At 40.8% G+C, this 21,185-nt stretch overlaps 1 protein-coding gene across 3 annotated transcripts in view; it reads left to right on the top strand.

The window, feature by feature from the left end:
• The window catches only part of espn (espin), a 168,568-nt gene extending 150,115 nt beyond the window's left edge, over window positions 1-18,453 (top strand). The window contains exons 12-14 of one of the 3 annotated variants that reach the window (XM_048561676.2): window positions 11,788-11,867; window positions 11,975-11,986; window positions 16,437-18,453. In XM_048561676.2, coding sequence (XP_048417633.1) covers window positions 11,788-11,867; window positions 11,975-11,986; window positions 16,437-16,587 — 243 coding nt within the window. In that variant the 3' untranslated portion in view covers window positions 16,588-18,453. Of the gene's footprint in view, window positions 1-7,789; window positions 9,148-11,787; window positions 11,987-16,436 lie in introns of those variants that run through there. The other 2 variants (XM_059655668.1, XM_048561674.2) reach the window with 2 other exon arrangements.
• The last annotated feature ends 2,732 nt before the right edge of the window (window positions 18,454-21,185 follow it).

The raw sequence follows: 21,185 nt of genomic DNA, 5'->3' as shown, positions 1-21,185 counted from the left end.
AAGTGGGAAAATCTCAACAGGTCAGTCAGCTTCTGTGGAGAGAAACTGAATTAATATTTCAGGTTGAGTGACCTCTCGTCAGACCATTCCTTGAGAGCACAGTTTAGGAAAACAGAGCAGAAACCCAGATACTTACACCTCTTTCTCTTAGCCCCAGTACCATTGGGCTTTCCAGGGGAAATAACTTAGCAGCATCTAGAGGTTTAGTGGAGGCTGAGGTGGTTCTTCATCCCTAGCCTCATTTTATGGTTTCCCTCAATTTGGGACAATAAAAGAACATCAGAACCATAGAATCCCTACAGTGTGGAAACAGGCCCTTTGGCCCAACAAGTCCAAACTGTCCCTTGGAGCATCCCACCCAGACCCATCCCCATCCCCATATAACTCACCTAATCTACACATCCCTGAACACGATGGGCAGTTTAGCTTAGCCAAACCACCTAGCCTGCACATCTTTGGACTGTGGGAGGAAACTGGAACACCTGGAGGAAACCGACACAGACGCGGGGAGAATGTGCAAACTTCACACAGATAGTTGCCTGAGGGTGGAATTGAACCCAGGTCCCTGGTGATGTGGGGCACCGGTGCTAACCTCTGCGCAACCGTGCAGCCCTACAATCTGCTACTGTATATTTCCATTGATGATTGGATAGGAAAAGCTATGAAGAACAATCCGAAAACTCTGCAAGATACTATTAAAAGCAGTTCAATTCTTCAACAAGCTAGTAGTTCTAAAACTCTTGTTGCACATTCTTAACAAAGTGATCTGGATACAGGAATGGTCAACTTGAGGATTTGGAGACTGTTCCTTACTGAATTTGAGTTTGCTTTAATACGTCCAATGCATATATTAATGCTTCCCCAGTTTTATATATAGTAATCTTAATATATTTTACATTGTCTTGTGATAAATGAGTTTCACATTTTCTCTTGGGTTATTAAATAATGTAGTTTTCTGACAGATGTTTCTTGTGAACTCTGTGACTAAGAGAAATGAATAACTAGTTGCCATGTTGTTTGCCAACACAGCTCAAAGCCATAAAGCTCAAAAGGTCAAATAGTATTGATTGAAATGGGTGTCAAGTTAGAACATATGCCTTTTTAAAGGAATTACTTGCATTGTAGTAGTGTCTTTCCTTGAGAACAGCATTGCGTGAACCGAACTCATAATACAATATGTTTGCAGCATGCCAAATTTTAATAGCCTCATTTTTCAGGAGAAAATTGCAGTGTGCTTGCTCATCTATGTAAGTATAAAGGGTACTGCAACTTTAAATAGATTTGTGTGGTGAGTGGTGCAATTAATGTTTTTTTATTGGCAAGCTTTATTTCTTTTTTCAAAATTAATTATTGTCGATGAGTGTTTCTTCTGTTAGGACATTTTCTAAAAGAACATACAATGTCTTTGTATTGCAAGTAATAGATAATCAATTGGAACAAAGAATGATTAATTGAGCTGTAGATAACAGAAAGTTATGTTTATTTGAATGCAAGGTTAACTTAAATTATACGTGCACCTCTAAACAACAAACAACAGATGTATAATAAATAACTCCATTGCACCACGAGCCTGTGAAGGACTGAAAAGATATAGAAAGAAGAGAAAAATTGGGTCTTTTATTTGTTCAGAGACATGTTTTGCCCTGTGCTTTCTCCTGAGGCAGTGTCACAACAGTAACTATAGCCAACCTGAAGGGTGGAGATACTCCCATGCTCACAATGCTATTCTGGGACCATTTGGAGAACTTATGACAGAAGAAGATATCATCCGTATTGAAAAGCAAATCGAAAACCTTCAAGTCATGCACAAAGTTCAGAAAGTGGAGACGGAGCTGGAACAGCTAGAGCTTGAGCTTCAGCAACTCCTGCCTGTGTCTGCTGCAATTTCTCCCGAGCATTTTACTGTCAACCCGAAACAGTTACATGGACAGGCAGATGACCTGCCTGCTTGGTGCAACAAAATATCAACCTTGCTGAAGAGCATGGCAATCCTTCTAGCCACTTTAGGTGGCAAGGAGATAGACATTCCGGACACAGTGTCTTCCCATGACCACTGCCGGGTGCAGTTGGCTGATCCAATGAAGCTTTCTTCAGCTAAGGAGACAAATATGAACATTGGACGATCTCAGTCATTCAGTTCAACGAGAGAGGATGTTCAGAAAGAAATCCTGCAATGTGGTGTGTCAGTCAGAAACATAAAAGCAAATTATGAGTTGCAACTGCAATTAAAAATGACAGATGATTCGCAACACAGAGTTTATAAAAGGAAAAGGTCTTTACCTGTTGTACCTCATAGTGCAAATACTATACTGGAAGAACCTCATAATTTTGCAATCAATGAAACTCAAAGCTCTGAGTACAGAACACAACGTAACCATCAACCATTGATGGTGGAAGAGCCATTAATTCTACCGACCCGTGCACCTTTGCTGTTTTCTGGTTCAACAGACATAAGCAAAAATGATGTAGACCAATATTTAAATCTAGACAATGAGACTTTATTTAGTCCAGATCTCATGACCAGAAGCCTCCCAGTCCAGACAGACCTCAGCTGTGTCCAACAATACATAGACATGAGGAAGGAACGGATTGTGTACCTCTTTCTTGAACACTGGAGAAAATGGACATTCACTGAATCGTTCAGGCAAAACCAAATGGCACCAAGTATTTCAGACGCTTTGGCTGATGATTTCAAAGACATTCAAGACCATGGTGGACTGCTGTATAATACTTCGGAATTACAGTCTGAGATCATGAGAGGAAGAAGCGATGATGATCGCCTCCTCTACTTCATGAAACAGAGGCAAGTGGTTGGCAAACTAATCGGCCATTGGAGGACAATTATCTCCCAGGTCCCAACTCGCCAGATAAAGCGACTGAGCCAACATCACAAGATGTACTGGCCTGAGGAGTTTCTTCCTCATGTTAACGGTGCTTCTGTTGATTACAATAGCTTAAGCCTTGACCTTTTCATGCTTGGGTACTTCCAGTTGTTGGAAATGAACATGACTCGTTCTGAGAGGAAATTCCGACACATCCTTTGCTACGAGATGTTTGACCGCCTTGGTAGCCACAGCTGGGAACTGATTAGAAGGTTTCACAAAGTCGTCATGGAAGAGATCGAGTCTGGAAAACGGGATTGGGCTGATGGATTTGAAGATATCAAGCAGGAGTTCTTTGGAGACAGGGTTGACACAGCCGAAGTTCACTGGTACAATACCACCACGCAGCAACAGCAGTCGGAGACAGAGCCTGCACAATTATCTCGACAGGAGTCATTTGAGAGTGCTACAGACAGTTTCTCAGTCAGTAACAATACAGCCGACGAGCAGATGCAGAGGAGCAAAATTAGAAAGGAATCGATTCAACTTATCTCTGAACTTGGAGAATTCTGCAATGAAGAAATATGTCGATATATCGATCGAAGCTTTTCATTCTGGAAGGAGAAAGAAGCAGAGCTATTTGTTATTTAAATGGACACCAATGTTTTTTCAATTCGGAAGCTTATACTTGTCATGCTGCTCTGCAGGAGGTGACTACTTTGTAAGAGAACAATGAGATGTGATGGTATTATAATTAAATGGGAGGTGACCTGTTTGAATTGGGTTTTCACTTGGCAAAACTGAACTGAATGATCAGATACTTTGGAGCATGAAGTTTTCAAGTATTGATTTATTTATTGCACATCAAGTGCTAGCATAGGATTAAGAAATATTATATCTATTGCAAAGCATATTTAATTTATCATTTGTTTAAAGTAATATTGAGGATTTGTCTCCAGTCACTGACATCAATTGAAATGTGTCTTTTGCTAGTGAGCCAAGAAACCAGAGCTAAGTGAGTAAAACATCTCATAATTTCACTGCACACCTTCCCCAGATGAGATTGAGAATAGAAAATCTGGTATCACTAGCTCTGAAGCAGCAAAGCCAGATGGAGCTCTGCCCTTCCCACCACCCCCCTCCCCCACCATCACCACCCCATCCTTAACCCCCACTGGTCTTCCTCCTTGTGCCCAAGGCCCCTTCCGACCAAACCTTTCCTCACAGTGGGAATGTGGCTGGTGTTAAGTCTTGAAATGGGAAGCTCTCCTAGATTGGGGGAAAGTTTGGAAAGTTCCAGTTTACTGTCTTTAACAGAACTCCAATTTGAGTCTCAAAGGTTCACACAAGTATATTTTGTGTTTGGCTTTGTGCAATGTTTTTGCTTCAGGACTTCTAAGCTATCACTATTCCATCTATATTCCCTTCTTGCTCAATAATTTGGCATCATAAATACCTGCTGTAAGCAGCCAAGCTGTGTGGCTGGCTCCTGTGCTTTCCTCTTTATAACCTGCTTTTGTTACAAACTTACAGACGGATTGAACTACCACAAGGTCCCAAACTAAATTGTCAACTTATTTGTACTTGTCACATTTTGGAATAAAATTCATTTTTTTTGCCATGAAGTGCAAGGTTATGGTACGTTGTATATTTCTAAATAAAATATGTAAGAACGGTGTTACACTCCAAAATGTGTTTGAGAATGGAGACTATAGCACTGGCCTCTGAATTCTAGGTTGTCATCTGTTGAAATATTCTCATATGACAGGAGTGAAATAGTACTGCACCCATCCTCCCATTGTAGGTAACTCATTCTCCTGGTATAGAGCCATGAATCTGTGTAACAACATAGCCATGGTTTTAATGGATAACCACTGTTCTCAGTATTCAATAGATCAAAGGTAATTTGTTCTGTAGTGTTATTAGCTGCTAAATTTGAAGTTCCAGCAATTTAAGACATTTTGACATTAAGAATTAACTACAGTTTACCTCAATTTCCACTACATGATACTGCAGAGAAGAAATTTCCATTTGGAATGGTGCCTATCTGCATTGATAGTCTGACTTCCCACGAGCACCAACCTAATTTGCTTTCTTAAGTAGCAACCTATTTTATATCTTTAAAGATATCTTTGATTTACTCATGTATCGAAGTTTATTTTAACTCTTCCTTGACTGAAGGTATTCATGTTTGACATAGTCTACTGACCTTATGCTAATGTGTTTTGTCATATAAATATGAGAAAGGGTTTCTGGGCACAGAGCTGACCTTAGGTTAAGCAGAAAGGATAAGTTCCCTCCATTCAACTTAAACACCTGTTGATGGTGCATTCTTCTATCTTGATTGACATTACAACATGTCCATGGTAAGTGAAGTAAGCTTGCAGCTGATGAATGCTGACATTGGTGTTAACAAAAGAATAGAGAAGTATTATCAATTGAAACTATTTGCGAAAAGAGCAAATAGTCCCTTCTAAAGGCTCAGCTGTGCAAAGGATGTGTGAGGGTAAGGTTGTTCTTGTCAGCGATTAAATTTGGAATCCTCCAAAAGTTCTCATCCATTTGGACACAAGAGCCACATGGGCAAGTTACAAAATAGTGATTTGATTCCTAGCCTGCGTCCTCAGAACAGGAAAAGCGGAGGCATAAATTTTAGGAAAAATGTAGTAAGAAAGAGAAAAAGGAGCAATCAACATGGTTGTTACACTAAACCTAAAGGATCAGTGTGTAAAGGTCAGAGTTCACCCAGTCTCCAACTTTTACTTCATGTTTCACCATTACAATGAATGGTCCTTTTACACTATCTCTACCATGTTGAAGATTAATAAAGTATGTTTGAGTTAAATGAGCAATCTTGTTTAAGGCAACAACGGAATAGAACTCTCCGCAGTTGTATTCAGTACCTGCCCTATGCATTACCTTTTTGTAATCAAGTCATCTTTTGTTGAAAATGTAGCCACGTTTGAGTTTCACTTTTGAATGATAACTTGGCTGCAAGTTTATTCAGATTTTAGATGGAATCCTGTTCTTGAAACTGTTTAGCAATTTTATTTCATCTCCACCTCCTCTTTGGCAGGCTCAACGTTAGGTGAATTTTTGTTTGACAGTATGTGAAAAGAGTCTTTATGAAGCATAAAATTGAGTATTTCTAAAGTGCATTTGAAATGCGAGATGAATCATGTACCATCCAAACCAGTTTGCCTCGCTGCTGGAGTTTTCTCCTGATTTATTCGGGTCCATATTTGGGACTGTTTTGTCTTGGTCTGATGAATTGTGGCAATCTAAGACTGTGTCAACATTGTAATACAGATCACTTTTAAGCCTTCCAAAACCATCTGCATGATGTTTGAGTTAGATTTTACATTTTGGGATGGGGCAGGAAAACTGTTGAGGACAAAGATCAGTCATGATCATATTGAGGTGGACTCAAAGAGCCATATGTCTTACTCCTGCTCCTTTTCCTAGACATTTTTGGTTGTGGGTTAATGTATTCCATGTTTTAAACTTTCAGTTTCTGCAAATAGTAAAAAGATCATCATGGCTATGGTGAAATGGCTCAGTTGATGTTCTGGTTATTCCAACTTAAATGGCCATTCTTCAAATATGACACTGGAAGGTCTGCCAGTTTGATTGAAGAATCATAAATTAATTTGAACCTGTCAGGTTCCAATGTTCCTACTTACATTCCTTTCACTAGGATCACTGGGAGTGACATAGAGGTGAATTTCTCCCTCTCCCTAACCCAGACAATTTGTATTGTCACTGCTGTCCCTCAAAGTTTTTCTTGAAGAATTGGCTTAGTTTCAACGATGTCCTGTTTTTTGTGTGAACTATTGCGTCTAAAGGAGTGCAGGACCCAATGTTTCTGGGGTCAGAGAGGGTGATGAAGGACCAAATTAGATGTTTCTGAATGGCTTTTATGGTGAACTGACTTTGCCTCATCTCCATTCCATCAACTTCCACCCTTAGATTCTAGGCAAGGTGCAGAAAAGTATTTCTGGAACAATTCTCAAAGTACCAGGGAAACCATATGCATGACGTGAGGTCTTGTATGCCTCTCACCCTATACATCAAGATATTGGCATCAAGATATTGGAAAGGCTGCAGAATATTCTACCTGATCCAGGAGAGAATTGGTTATCTCTATTTGAATACGTTCATGACATCCCCAGGATCTGAAGAACAACTTATTTACTACATGCATCAGTTCAGGAAGGGTCCCTTAGGTTTTCTAAGTGGACTTGTTATGGAATACGTCATGCCTGCTGCAGACCCCCTACCCTTGATGAAGCTAAAGTGTTGACCCCATGAATTGAGGGTGGGCCAAAGCAGAGATTTACATGTACAGTTGCTCACAGAACAGAGCTCCTAAGAACATTCCCTGACATTCTCGGATATAGAAGGAAAGGGATTACCTTCAGCAAAGGCTGATCATGGAAAGAACATGGGAAAGGAAAGCAGACTTATTAAATGGAGAGACCATTAGCAGAATGGACATCTTGAGCTGGATGCTATCTGAGGAGAATTGTTTATAGGAAAGGGAAGAGCATTTTGGAGCGAGAATGTTTTTACTGGAGGAAATGTGGAAAGAAACAGACTATACAAAGCAAAACCTCCAACTGCAAAGAACATGGAGTGGACAGGATCCAAGTAAAAATCTTTTTCTTTTCTTGTTGAAACCTCCAGAGAGAAAATAGTGTCCAAACAGCTCAGGTTCAAATCCTGCCCAAACATATGGGTTTCTTTGGTTGGAAAATTACAAGAAAGCCTATCCTGAATAGTTTGGTTCTATGACCAGAAAACATGCCAGACAAGATTGGATGCACAAATCACTTTTCAGTGGTTTTCGTTTAGCTGGATCTCTCAACAATGTAAATCATGAAGATAAATGGCACTTAGACTACATCTCACTCTGTCCAGAGAAATAAATTTCTAATCCCTAATCCAACAATTTCTTTTTTCACTAGGTCTTCCGACACTTATCGACACGGACTTGTCGTAGCTTCTTTTAGCTGGTGTTCCTCCATTGACTCCTGGTGCCATAGTGTGGAGCTCCATGTAGGAGTCTCCAGGACAACTGTGAATGATTACTTTTTCCTAGGAGTGTTTCATGGACTTCTCAATCTTAACCATGAATTAGACATATAAAACCTATAATTATAACCTATCTCAATATCTGTGTCATTACAAAGATGTAGATGTAATAGGACAATGTGTTCATTCGTTTGTCTCTACTGCTTAACTTCTTATTGATTATAGTTTTTATTATGCATTAAACAAAAAGTAAGATCAGTGAGAGAATGAGGTTCATTTATTTGAAATCAAAATTGTCACCAATTCTTTGAAATCTTCAAAATCTATCGGACTGAGAGAAATTGAGAGACTTTGACACAACAGATTTGCTGGCAGGTAGACCATGATTCCAAATTGGAAGATGTTGCTTGAAGAGTAAATATTGGCCAGGACACCAGAAGAACCCCATAGTGCTGTCACCTGAATGACTGAACAGAACCTTCGTTAAACGTCTTCCTAAAAGGTGGGATATTTAACAATGCAGTGCTCCTCAGTATTACACTGATGTCAGCCTAGTTTTATTTAAAAGTCCCTAGAGATTTAAAATCTCAAAGTTCTTGAGGTCGGAGCACTAACAATGGACCAAGGTTGGCATTGAATTAATAATAAAAGCAAAATCTGGTGATGCTGGAAAAGTATGATAAAAACAGAGAACACTGGTGAAACTCAGCAGAGCTGACAACATCTGTGGACAGAGAAAAACAAAGTTAATATTTCCAATCTGATATAACCCTTCTTTGGGATAGAAGGGACAGTGGACTTGAAATGTTAACTCTGTTTTTCTATCTCCACAGATACCGCCAGATCTGTTGAGTTTCACCAGCATTCTCTGTTTTAGTTGACAAAACAAAAATTGCTCAAGTACTAATGTTTTAAGCATTGTTCTGTGTAGCATCCTCCTAGCCATAGTTGAATTTGACCTTTGAGACTGACTTAAGTAAACTTGTGAAACATGAGAATATCTATTTATAATTAAGATGTTGCATTAAGGAGAGAATAATAGTCTGGATCAGGTGTGTCATACAGTTTAACTAAAATGCATCTATTCAGGAAAGGGGAATTTTCATTTGATCAACAACTATGAGTCTAGTAATGTAGCAGAATAAAGAAAACATCTCACTAAAATTGTATGAAGAAGCAATTATTCATGATGTAGTGGATTTTCTGTCACTTTTGACGTAACAATGGTGTGTAACTTGTATCTTGAAATAAAGTACTGCTAATCTGCTGGCCTTTGCCAAGCTACTCATGGTGGTCACTTGTGTTTTTTTTACATTGCAACAATTCCCAGGGGAATCATTAATTATTGAAACCCAGCTTTTCTTACTGGATTCTGAAAATTGAGCTGTCAGAATGGAGTCGGGACATTCCGAGTCTGACTGCCAGGTTGAACTATTTGGTACACAACAGGAGGCATATTCATCAACTTCTCATGTTTCAGAATCATCTCATTCATTATAGTGTTCTATCTTATTTAGGGCATTTGAAACAATGTACTATCTTAGTTTTCATATAAACCAGACTCTTGAAAAGAATACAATGAATTTAGTGGAATTGCAGTAGTAACTTAAGATATTTACTGATGAAGGAAAATGAAATTCAGAGACGTAGCTTAGTCCATTCCTTTGTACAATTTCCAGTGCCTTGCATTGTTCCCGTATATAGTTTGTTTTTCTCAATCACTCAAAACATTTTGAATCTTTAATTTTAGATAACTTTAAAAAGTGTTTTGCACTGTTTACAAGTTTTTGTCAATCTATGTGAAGTTAAACCTTCTCAAGGTAATCTCACAACAGAGATTGAAACTCAAACTTATTTGTTACACTGGACATAATTACAACTGGAATTACTCTACAGTGATGTCAAATGTGCAGTATGATGACTCAATGAAATATAATAGACCTTAACAGGTAAGAAAGATAGGATATAACAAAGAATTGCAGATGCCAGAGATCTGAAACAATTCAGAAATTGCTGGAGAAATTCAGCAGATCTGGCAGCATCGTAGGGTAGAAAGCAGAGTTAACATTTCAAGTTTGTGACTTTTCATCAGCCAGGATTTTCATTTCTTTACCACTTTCACATCCTCAGGATGTCACTGCTGGGGAGAAGGTGACATGGTAGTAATATCACAAGATTAGTTATGCAGAGAGGCAGTGTAATCCTCTGAGAACACGAGTTCAAATCCCATCCATTCAGCTGATGGAATTTAAATTCAGTGAATAAAATAGAAGTCTAGTCCAGAAACCACAAAACTATATCTGAGTGTTGTTTAAAAACCTGTCTGGTTCACTAATGCTCCTTTGGAAGGAAACCTCCTGTCCTTACCTGGTCAGGCCTGTATATGACTCCAGACTCAGAGACTCAATTGACTCTTAACAAAAAAATGTTAGAAATCACAGCCAGCCAGGCAGCATCTGTGGAGACAGAGACCAAGCTAACATTTCGAGTCTAGATGACTCTTCTTCGGAGCTAATGAACAGTCACCTAGACTCGAAATGTTAGCTTGCTCTCTCTCTACAGATGCTGCCTGGCCCACTATGATTTCCAACGTTTTTTTGTTTTCAGTACAGATTCCAGCATCTGCAGTAATTTGCTCCTCCTGGTTGATTCTTAACTGCCCTCTGAAAAGTAGCCTGGCAAGTAACTCAGTTCAAGACCAGTTAGAGATTGGCGACAAATGTTGCCCTTGTCAGTGATACCTACATTGCATGAGAGAATGAGAAAAAAACACAATAGGAGCCTATGAACTGCTTTTCAAGCAGTCAGTGTCATAATGTAAGAAATGGTAATAAACTAATACCACAAAGGCAGTTGCTGGACATCTGAACTAAAGACCAAGTGCTGGAAATAACTCAGCAGGCACCTCTGAAGAGAGAAAGAACCAACATTTTATATTCTGAAGAAGGGCCCCTGGAGTTGGAAAGTTAACTCTGCTTTCGTTCCACAGAAGCCGCAATTTTCCAGCAATTACTGTTTTATTTTGATTTTGATTATTTTTTGTGATGTGCATTTCATTCCAAACTACAGTGAAAAGTGTTACAGTGTTGCTACTCTGTGGCGCCATCTAATAACATTGAAAAACAAACCAAAACATAGAATATAGAGGCAGTAAAATGAAAAAAAACTGAAAAGTCCAACTTTGCAATTTTGTTTCGTGTTGATGACCTTTTATCAGAACTGGATAAAAGTTTAATAAATAGACTCGGGTAGTAAAGAAATGTCAGAAAGTTTTCACCTGAACAAACAGAAAGAGATTTTTATTTATTCATGGGATGTGGGCATCACTAGCTGGACCAGCATTTATTGTTCATCCCTAATTGTCCAGAAGGCAGTTAAGAATCAACCACGTTGCTTTTGGTCTGAAGTCACACTTAGTGTAAGGATAGCCGATTTCCTTCCCTAAAGGACATTAGTGAACTAGATGGATTTTTCCTGACAATCAGCAATGGTTTCATTAGATCTTAATTTCAAATGATTATTGAATTCAAATTCCACCACAGGCCATGGCAGGAGTCCCCAGAACATTACCTGGGTCTTTGGACTAATAGTCTAGTGATAATACCACGAGGCCAGCACCTCCCCTTTTTTACATTGGTATGTTACAAGCATTTGAGATTTTAAATGTCTTCAAATTTTTGAGGTAATTGGTAAAACAGAGATTGGAATTTTTTAGCACAGCAGTACAATATCTGAAAATTTAGTGAAACCAATTCAATCTTAACCTTCAAAAGGAATTGGTTGAAAAATTTCAGAGAGAAAATAAATGAAGAGTTATGACAAAGACAGTTCTTTCTCAGAGCAAGCACAACATTGATGAACTGAATGGCATCCTTCTGTGTTTCTAAATTGAAGAAAGACCATGTTGATCCATCTCCATTTTTCTGTGCAGGAAGACCAGGAAAAAGCTCGTTTTGCTAATATGCCGGCTTGGAAGAGAGATATCGTGAAGAAGAAACTGGATGAAGAAAGGTATATGTTCCCGAGACATGAAGAGACACGTTAGTCTAAAATTTGAATATAGCTGACACATTTTGCAATGTCTAATTTTATGTCTTTGTTTTTCAACTTATCCCCAGGGAGAAAAAGAGGTGAGTACTCCCTTACTAATTTTCTATGTGAGTATGAAATATTAAACAAAAGGCTTCATTAGTAAAAAGGTAAAGTCTATGTTTTGAATATTTTAGATAATTGTATTTGCTTCCTGTGCTAGCCCATAACACACCAACAAGGAAAAAAAAACTCAAGCTGTATTTGTGCACTGATTGTGAAGAATTGACTGTGTATTAGTTTTGTACCAATTAATTTCAATGGATAATGGATTTCAATGGATTTGTGCCTTAATATTGTGAATATTTTCTAAACTAAAAGCAGATTTGTCAATGGTTATTTTTGGTTTCAGCTCATTGAATTCAACGTGACTGGAAGAATGAATGACTCCATATTTACACAAAAACATCATTTTCAATTATTATACTGTCCAGGTAACAGCTAGAGAGGGGAAAGGCTAACTAGTAGCTACCCATTTGGAAATGTTCACATGAAAATATCGGATAAGGAAAGGATTATGCCATGCTGGGTGAAATGGATTTAATGAAGCCCACTGGAGTGCACTCTGGCGGGTGGACCTAAATATTCACAGAGGAGGCCAAAATCAAGCCAACAGCCTCCCTTCCCATTAAACGAGCAGCTGGAAATTGGTTGACACAGTGAACCCACCCATTATTAATTAGACTTATTAACAAACCACTATTCTCATTAACCCTGAATCCACCGGTGTTGTTTGAGAGTCTGAAAGAGTTAATGCTAAGCAGTGCCTTAAGTATCATCCACTATGATGATGTAATTTAGACACGTGAGCAGGACAGTTTAGGATTATGAAGGTATGAGAGTTAATATCCAGGTGCTCCTCACGCTCTGTAACAATGTCCATCAGATCACTGTAATCTTTTACTAATTGCCCATGCATAGTAAATGATTTTTTATTCAAAACAAGACCCATAACAAATAGGAGAAGAATTAGTTCATTTGGCCCATCGAATCTACTCTGCCATTCAATCATGGCTGATAATGCTTCTCAACTATATTCTCCTGCCTTCTCCCCCATACTCCTTGATCCCCTTACCAATCAAAAACCTATCTATCTCTGTCTTAAATGCATCAATGACATGGCCTTGACAGTTGTCCGCAGCAATGAGTTCCACAGATTCACCCTGGCAACCCCCACCTCTAGTTGAGGAAATTCCTCCTTATTTCCATTCTAAAGTGCAACCCTTCACTCTGAGACTGTGCCATCAGTCCTAATCTCTCCACTCGTCACTGGAAAAAGACCTCCTTTTCCCTACAATCTGCCTTCTGCCAGTCAGCCAATATTCTATTTGCGCCGGTACCTTACCCCTTACCCCTTACCCCATGGGTTCTTCGCTTACTTAGCAACCTCCTGTGCATCATATTTATCAAGGGCTTTCAGGAAATCCAAATTGATTCCGTCCACTGCTTCTCCTTTCTCTACCATCTCCTCAACTATCTCCTTTAGTACTCAGGGATATAGTCCATCTGGTCTAGTTGATATATCCATCTTCAGAGCTTTTGGTTTCCTCAACTATTCTCCTTAATGCTGACCACTACACTCACCTCTGCCCCCTCCTCTTGAAGTTCTGGCATGCTGCTGGTGCTTTCCACTGTGAAAAATAATGCAACCTACCCATTCCGTTCTTCTACCATTTCTTTGTTCCCATTATTACTTCTCCAGCCTCATTTTCCAGTGGTCCAATGTCCACTCTTGGGTCTCTCTTACCTTTTAGATATCTAAAAACAACTGTTGAAATCATCTTTTATATCACTAACTAACTTACTGAGGTTTTGGAGTAGATCTGTAGCTGGGGTTGTGGGTGTTACACCCCAACTAACTTATTGTATGGGATTTTCTCTCCCTATCCTGATTTTTTTCCAGTTATCCTCTCCTGGCTTTTAAAGGGATTCCAAACCTTTGGCCTCCCATTAATCTTTACCACATTGTGTGCTTTTTCTTTTGCCTTTACCCTGCCCCTGACTTCCCTTGTCACCCATGGTTACCTTGTTCCCGCCTTAGTATGTTTCTTCTTTCTGGGAATGAATTTCTGTTGTCTCCCAGATTACCCCCAGAAACTCCTGCCATTGCTGCTCCACCATCTTCCCTGCTAAGCTCCCCTTCCAGTCAACTCTGGCCAGCTCCTCCCTCATGTCTTTGTAGTTACCTGTACTCAATTGTAACATTATTACATCTGATTTCAGCTTCTCCCTTTCAAACTGCATGCTGAATTTTATCATATAACGGTTACAACTCTGTCAAGGTTCTTTCACTTTAAGCTCTCTAATCAAGTCTGCCTCATCACACATCTCTAAATCCAAATTTGCCTGTTCCCTGGTGAGCTGTACCACAAGCTGCTCCAAATAATCATCTCAAACATTCCACAAATCTCTTTTCTTGTGATCTGCTACCAACCTGCTTTTCCCAGTCTACTGCATATTGAAGACCTTTCTTATATATCTTTACTCTGCCCTGATTTATTTTCTTCCTCACATCATGACTACTTCTCAGAGGCCTGTGGACAACTCACAGCAGCGGCCTTTTTCCTTTGCGGTTGCTCAGCACAACCCATGCAGATGCTATGCCTTTGATTTAGTTTCCTTTCTCTTAACAAGGCAACCCCACCCCTCTGCCCGTCTGCCTGTCCTTTCAATTGGACATATATTCTTAGATATTTAATTCCCAGCCTTGATCCCCTTGCAGCCATATCTCTGTGATACCCAGAACATTGTACCTGCCAATTTCAACCTGTGCTATGAACTTATTTACCTTGTTTCTATTACTACATGTGTTTAAGTAAAACACCCCCAGTCCTGAATTGACTCAGTGTTGTCGCCTTTTCTGCTGTGCCTGAAGTTAGATTCCTGACTCTTTCCATACTCTCTGGCCTGTAACTTGTTCTGGAAACTTTAATAATCACTGCTGAGCCCTCCTCACCTTTTCAGTGCATCATTTTCCATGCAATTGAAACCCCCCCTCACCACTCTTTAGTTTAAGGCTCTATCCGTAGTCCGAGTTACGTGATTCTCATCGGAATAGTTCCCTCTTTCCTCAGTACTAGTGCCAATGGCCCATGAATTCAAACCCATTTCTCCCAATCTTCAAACCATGAGTACACCTCTTTAATCTTGTTGAACCTCTGCCAATTTACTGAAGGCTTGGGTAGTAAGCCGGGGATTATTACCTCTTTTGATTTTGCTTTTTAAATTTAGCCCATGGCGCTGATATTTCCCCTCAGCAGAACCCCAGAAACATACTAGATTTTTAGAGGACTTGACAGGATGGATGCAGAGCTTTCTTCCCCTTGTGGGAGACTCTCAGTCCACAGCGAACAATCTCAGAATAAGGGGTCAACCTTTTACGACAAAGATGAGGAGGAATCTCTTCTGTCAGAGGGTAGTGAATCTGCAGGTTTTTTTTAATCGCAGAGTGCTGTCAAGGCTGGATCATTAAATATGTTTTAGGATGTGACATGTTTAAATTTATCAATAAGGGAATCGAGGATTATGGGGAAAAGACTGGAAAGTGGAGTTGAGGATTATCAGATCAACCGTGTTCTCCTCTAACACCAGAGCAAACTCAATGGACTGGATGACCAACTTTTGCTCCTGCACCTTATGGTCTTACCCATCCTGTCTTCACTCAACTCTGGCCTGGGTCTCTGGTTGATACTGGGCCCTTATTGGGTGCATTACTCACAGTATACACTGCAATTGGATGGTACTGACAGGCAATGGAGGACTGCCAACCTCTCATGTGCCAGCCTCTCCCAAGGTGGTGGTGGTGGGGTGAGATGGGGGGGTGGGAGCCTGAATTCTGCCTCCAGGGTCATACCTCATGGATGAGGAGACAGCAGGGTTCAGCACTGATCACTCGAGTGACTGTTGAGCATTTAATTGGGTCAGGCCTGCTCCACTGAAGAAAGCTGGTCTCATCTCAGTTCTCCAGCTGGTCGCCAGACCCTGCCGTGGGAATACCGAATCCTGCATAATATTCCACAGTTACGTAGCAATTGCTTAACAAAAATAACAAAAATGTCCATCTAGCGAGCTTTCTGAATCGAAGTGGCAGCATAATGTCATGACAACAGAGTTGTTGACTAATCATTGCAATTGATCTCTATCAATCGGTCCAGATAGGAAGTGAGGAAAATCCCAGTGAGGGAGAACTTTGGGAATCATTACTCCAAAGTCAACCCATTTCTCCTAGCTCCAATGCTGAGTAGCCCTCAGAGGTGCAGAGATGCAAAAATAATGCTTGACTGAAGGACCCCGAGGATATTAACTCTGTAAAAGATTTCAGGGGAAGGGGGGAGAAAATTACTGGGAATATGAATGGGGAGATGGGAGGGAAAATTATTTTTCAAGGTTGTTGATCAAGAGGAATTAATGAAAAAATTCAGACACAGTGGATACATCTATCTCAGAGGTACTCTATGTAACATTGGTGATGCATTTTAACCTTGACATTAGGAAAGAGGAAGAGAAGTTGAAGAAGGATGAAGAAGATAAACTGAAGGAACAATCAGAGATACTGCGGAATCTTGGTTATGACGAGTCAAAATTGGCACCGTGGCAACGACAACTCATCCTGAAGAAAGGAGACCAAGCGAAGCAAGAATAATAATCTCCCTTGGAGCAATCTTCCATTTCTGCTGTAGCGTAGATTGTGCTGTTCAGTAGGAGGCAGTTCGGAGGGGTTAATTCATTGCTATACATGCTGGGCCCAACACAGCAGAGTCCATTGCTAAATAGTAGCTTTCCTCAGATCATGTCACACCTCTGTAAGTTACAAGCCAAAATTCACAGTTTGAGGAGATTCTTTCATGCTTTGATCTGTACTTGCATTTCTCACATGACCTATTATCCCCAATTCTCAGCATTCTCACGTTAATTGCTTGAGCACAATGTTCTGTTGTGGGATGAGTGATTGAGAGCTGTTTACTGTCATGGTGATAATAGTTTGTACATCCAAAACCCTGAACAAAACTTAATTCTGAAAGAATGTATTCCCAGTATAATTAATCCTTTTTCCATCATAAAATGACAGTCTGATTTTAAATTATGGGGTATGTTAGATAAACACACTAATGCCCTAATGTATCAGACATAATGGGAACTGCAGATGTTGGAGAATCCGAGATAACAAAGTGTGGACCTGGATGAACACAGCAGGCCAAGCAGCATCTTAGGAGCACAAAAGCTGCCGTTTCGGGCCTAGACCCTTCATCAGAAAAAGGCCTAATGTACAGTGTTTTGCATTGAGTGTGTTGGATAATTAATTTAGTTTGTGTTTGTTAAAGGGAAGGTTAACAAGAGTAAGTATTGACTCAGTTGGTGAATGAATTGCCCAAGTTTAGAACAGAGCAAAAGAAATTAGCACGGTCCATAGCTCAATCTGTGGTGTGTCAGCTCATCTCAGCCGGGTCCGAGAGACATCACTCCGCTAAGGTTAGATTCAGGAAAAAGTCAGAAGTCACACAAAGCCAGGTTATAATCTAACAAGTTTATTTGAAGTCATGAGCTTTCGGAGCACTGCTCCTTCAGTGGACTTCACATGAAGCAGCAGCAGCACTCTGAAAGCTTGTGATTTCAAATAAACCTGTTGGACTATAACCTGGTGTCGTGTGGCCTCTGGCTTTCATCCACCCCAGTCCAACACCAGCACCTCCACATCATAGATTCAGGAAAGGCAAGGTTTGACCAGTTGGTGAGGTTCCCAATGTTTGATGCCTATTGCAGACAGAGCTGTAATCCCTGCCATAGTCTATCACATACCCCATTAAAACCCATCATGAATAGGAACAAAGTCATGCATAAAATAGATGGGGAGTAAAGCTGGGCTGTACAATTGCATCTGGCATCTTAGCTTAGGTAAAGAGGGTGTTTGGTGTCTGTGGATCCATACCTCTATATCAACACTGACAGGGCAGGGAAGAAAGATATGCACCATATAATACTTCTTAACGCAGTTTAGCAGACAGAACATGAAACAGTTGAGTCCATATCAAAACATTACTGAACAGCACTACTTACTTTGTTAGCTGCCTGATAGGGTTATTCAAAGGAATGGTTTATCTCTGAGCAATGATGACATGATAGACAAACACAATTGCAGGGACTCCTATCTGGACCCTGGCACATTGCCTATCTATCAATGTTGTATATAATCAAAGAATGACCACTTATTTTACTTATGTGTAGCATAACTGTTCTCCAGACATTAATGTGCACACAGGGGATATATCCCTTGTAAAGATATGCTCATGATGTTATTTACAACACAGTTTGTGAATGTTATATATTTTCTTGAATGCCATAACAATGTAATGGAAAGAAGCAGTACAGATATCATTGCCATTAGCTTATTTTCCACGACTGGAGATCTTTCTGCATCTTTTTATTTTGCATCCTTGTGCAGTTAGTTTCTCAGCAGCTGTGTCTCTTGCCCAAAATGTCTCGACCATTTAAAATAAATCAGTGAAATAACTTTCTGATTACCGTTTTGTTTTTGCACCGCCATCATAGAGTCATGAAGTCATAGAGATGTACAGCGTGGAAACAGACCCTTTGGTCCAACTCATCCATGCTGAACAGATACCTTAAATTAGTCTACTCCTGTTTAAAGGCATTCAGCATGGAAACAAACCCTTTGATCCAACCAACCCATGCCGAACATAATCCCAAACTAAACTAGTCCTTCCTGTCTGCTCCTGGGCCATATCCCTCCAAACCTTTTCTATTCTTGTACTTATCCAAATGTCTTTTAAGAAGAGTAATTGTTCCCACATGCACCACTTCTTCAGGAAGTTTATTTCACATATGAAACGCCCTCTGTGTAAAAAAATTGCCATGCCTTTTTAAAATCTCTCTCCTCTCACCTTAAAAATGTGGCCCATTGTCTTGAAATCCCCTATCCCAGGGAAAAGGCAACTGCCATTAACTCTATCTATACATCTCATGATTTTATCAACTTGACAGGGTACCTCTCAACCTCCTATGCTCCTGTGAAAAAGTCCCAGCCTATCCAGCCTTTCTTATAACTCAAACCTTCCATACCTGGCAACATTCTGATGAATCTCTTCTGAACCCTCTCCAGCTTAATACTATCCTTCCTGTAAGCGGGCCTCCAGAACTGGACACAGTATTCCAGAAAAGGCCTCTTGGATCATAGATTCCCCACAGTGTGGGGGCAGGCCATTCAGTCCAGTAAGTCCATACCAACCATTTGAAGATCATCCCACCCAGACCCATCGCTCTATCCTATCCCTGCAACCCTGCATTTCTCATGGCTAATGCACCCAACCTACACATCCCTGAACTTTATGGGGCAATTTAGCATGGCCAATCCACCCTAACCTGCACATCTTTGGACTGGGAGGAAACCGGAGCACCCAGTGGAAACCCACACAGACACAGGGAGAATGTGCAAACTCCACAGACAGTTGCCTGAGGCCACAATCAAGCCCGGGTTCCTGGCACTGTGAGGCAGCAGTGCTAACCACTGAGTTCTGTGCCGCATTTGGCCCATGTCCCTCTAAACTCTTCCTACTCATGCACTCATTCAGATGCCTTTTAAATGTTGTAACTGTACCAGCCTCCACCACTTCCTCTGGCAGCTCATTCTGTACATGCATCACCTTCTGTGTGAAGAAATTGCCCATAGGTCTCTTTTTTCCCCTCTCACCTTAAACCTGTGCCCTTTAGCTTTTGGACGACTCCTCTCTGGGAAAAAGACCTTGGCTATTCACCTTATCCATCAGTGCATTTTCTCATACAGGGAAGAGAATGCAGGACTTTATTGGTGCAGCTGTTCAATGCACTGCATTGAAATCACTGAAACACATGAGTCAATAGCGAGTGGAGATGGAGGAACATAGTAGGTCAGGCAGCATAAGAGCAGCGGGAAAGTTGATATTTCAGGCTAACACCCTTCGTGGGGACTGTCCTGCTCTTCTGATGCTGCCTAACTTGCTGTGTTCCTCCAGCTTCACACAGTAGGACACATTAAGATTGATAAGTCGCCAGGGCCAGACCAGATTTATCCTAGGTTGCTCCGGGAAGCGAGAAAGGAGGTTGCTAGGCCACTGGCAAAGATCTTTGCTTCCTCACTCTCCACGGGAGTCGAACCAGAAGATTGGAGGCAGGCAAATGTTGTTCTTCTTTTCAAGAAAGGGAATAGGGAAATCCCTGGAAATTACAGACCAGTCAGTCTTACATCTGTGGTCAGCAAGGTTTTTGAAAGAATTATGAGGGATAGGATTTATGACTATTTGGAAAAGCATAGCGTGATTAAAGGGAGTCAGCATTGCTTTGTGAGGGGCAGGGCATGCCTTACAAATCTTATTGAGTTCTTTGAGGAAGTCACGAGACAGGTTGATGAGGGTTGAGCAGTGGATATGGTGTGCATGGACTTCAGCAAGGCATTTGATAAGGTTCCCCATGGCAGGCTCATTCATGAAGTCAGGAGGTATGGGATACAGGGTGATTTGGCTGTCTGGATTCAGAGTTGGTTGGCTGACAGGAGGCAGAGAGTGGTTGTAGATGGTAAGTATTCTGCCTGGAGGTCAGTCCTGAGTGGTGTCCCACAGGGCTCTGTTCTTGGGCCTCTGCTCTTTGTAGTTTTTATAAATGACTTGGATGAGGAGGTTGAGGGGTGGGTTGTATGTTTGCTGATGACACAAACGTTGGAGGTGCCGTTGATAGTATCGAGGGCTATTGCAGGCTTCAGCGAGACATTGACAGAATGCAGAGCTGGGCTGAGAAATGGCAGATTGAGTTCAACCTGGATAAATGCGAAGTGATGCGTTTTGGAAGGTCGAACTTAAATGCTGAATATAGGATTAAAGGCAGGATTCTCGGCAGGTGGAGGAACAGCGGGATCTTGGTGTTCAAGTGCATAGCTTCCTCAAAGTTGCCACCCAAGTGGATAAGGTTGTTAAGAAAGCATATGGTGTTTTGGCTTTCATTAACAGGGGGATCGAGTTTACGAGCCGCGAGGTTATGCTGCCGCTCTACAAAACCCTGGTGAGACCGCACTTGGAATACTGTGTCCAGTTCTGGTTGCCCTGTTATAGGAAAGATGTGGAGGCTTTGGAAAGGGTGCAAAGGAGGTTTACCAGGATGCTGCCTGGACTGGAGGGTTTGTCTTACGAGGAGAGGTTGACTGAGCTCAGACTTATCTCTGTGGAGAGAAAGAGGAAGAGAGGTGACCTGATTGAG

The sequence above is a fragment of the Stegostoma tigrinum genome, chromosome 28 (assembly GCF_030684315.1).
Source record: "Stegostoma tigrinum isolate sSteTig4 chromosome 28, sSteTig4.hap1, whole genome shotgun sequence".
Classification (NCBI taxonomy): Eukaryota; Metazoa; Chordata; class Chondrichthyes; order Orectolobiformes; family Stegostomatidae; genus Stegostoma; species Stegostoma tigrinum.
Note: the sequence above shows the minus strand (reverse complement) of the source record. Positions and strands in the feature narration are given on the sequence as shown.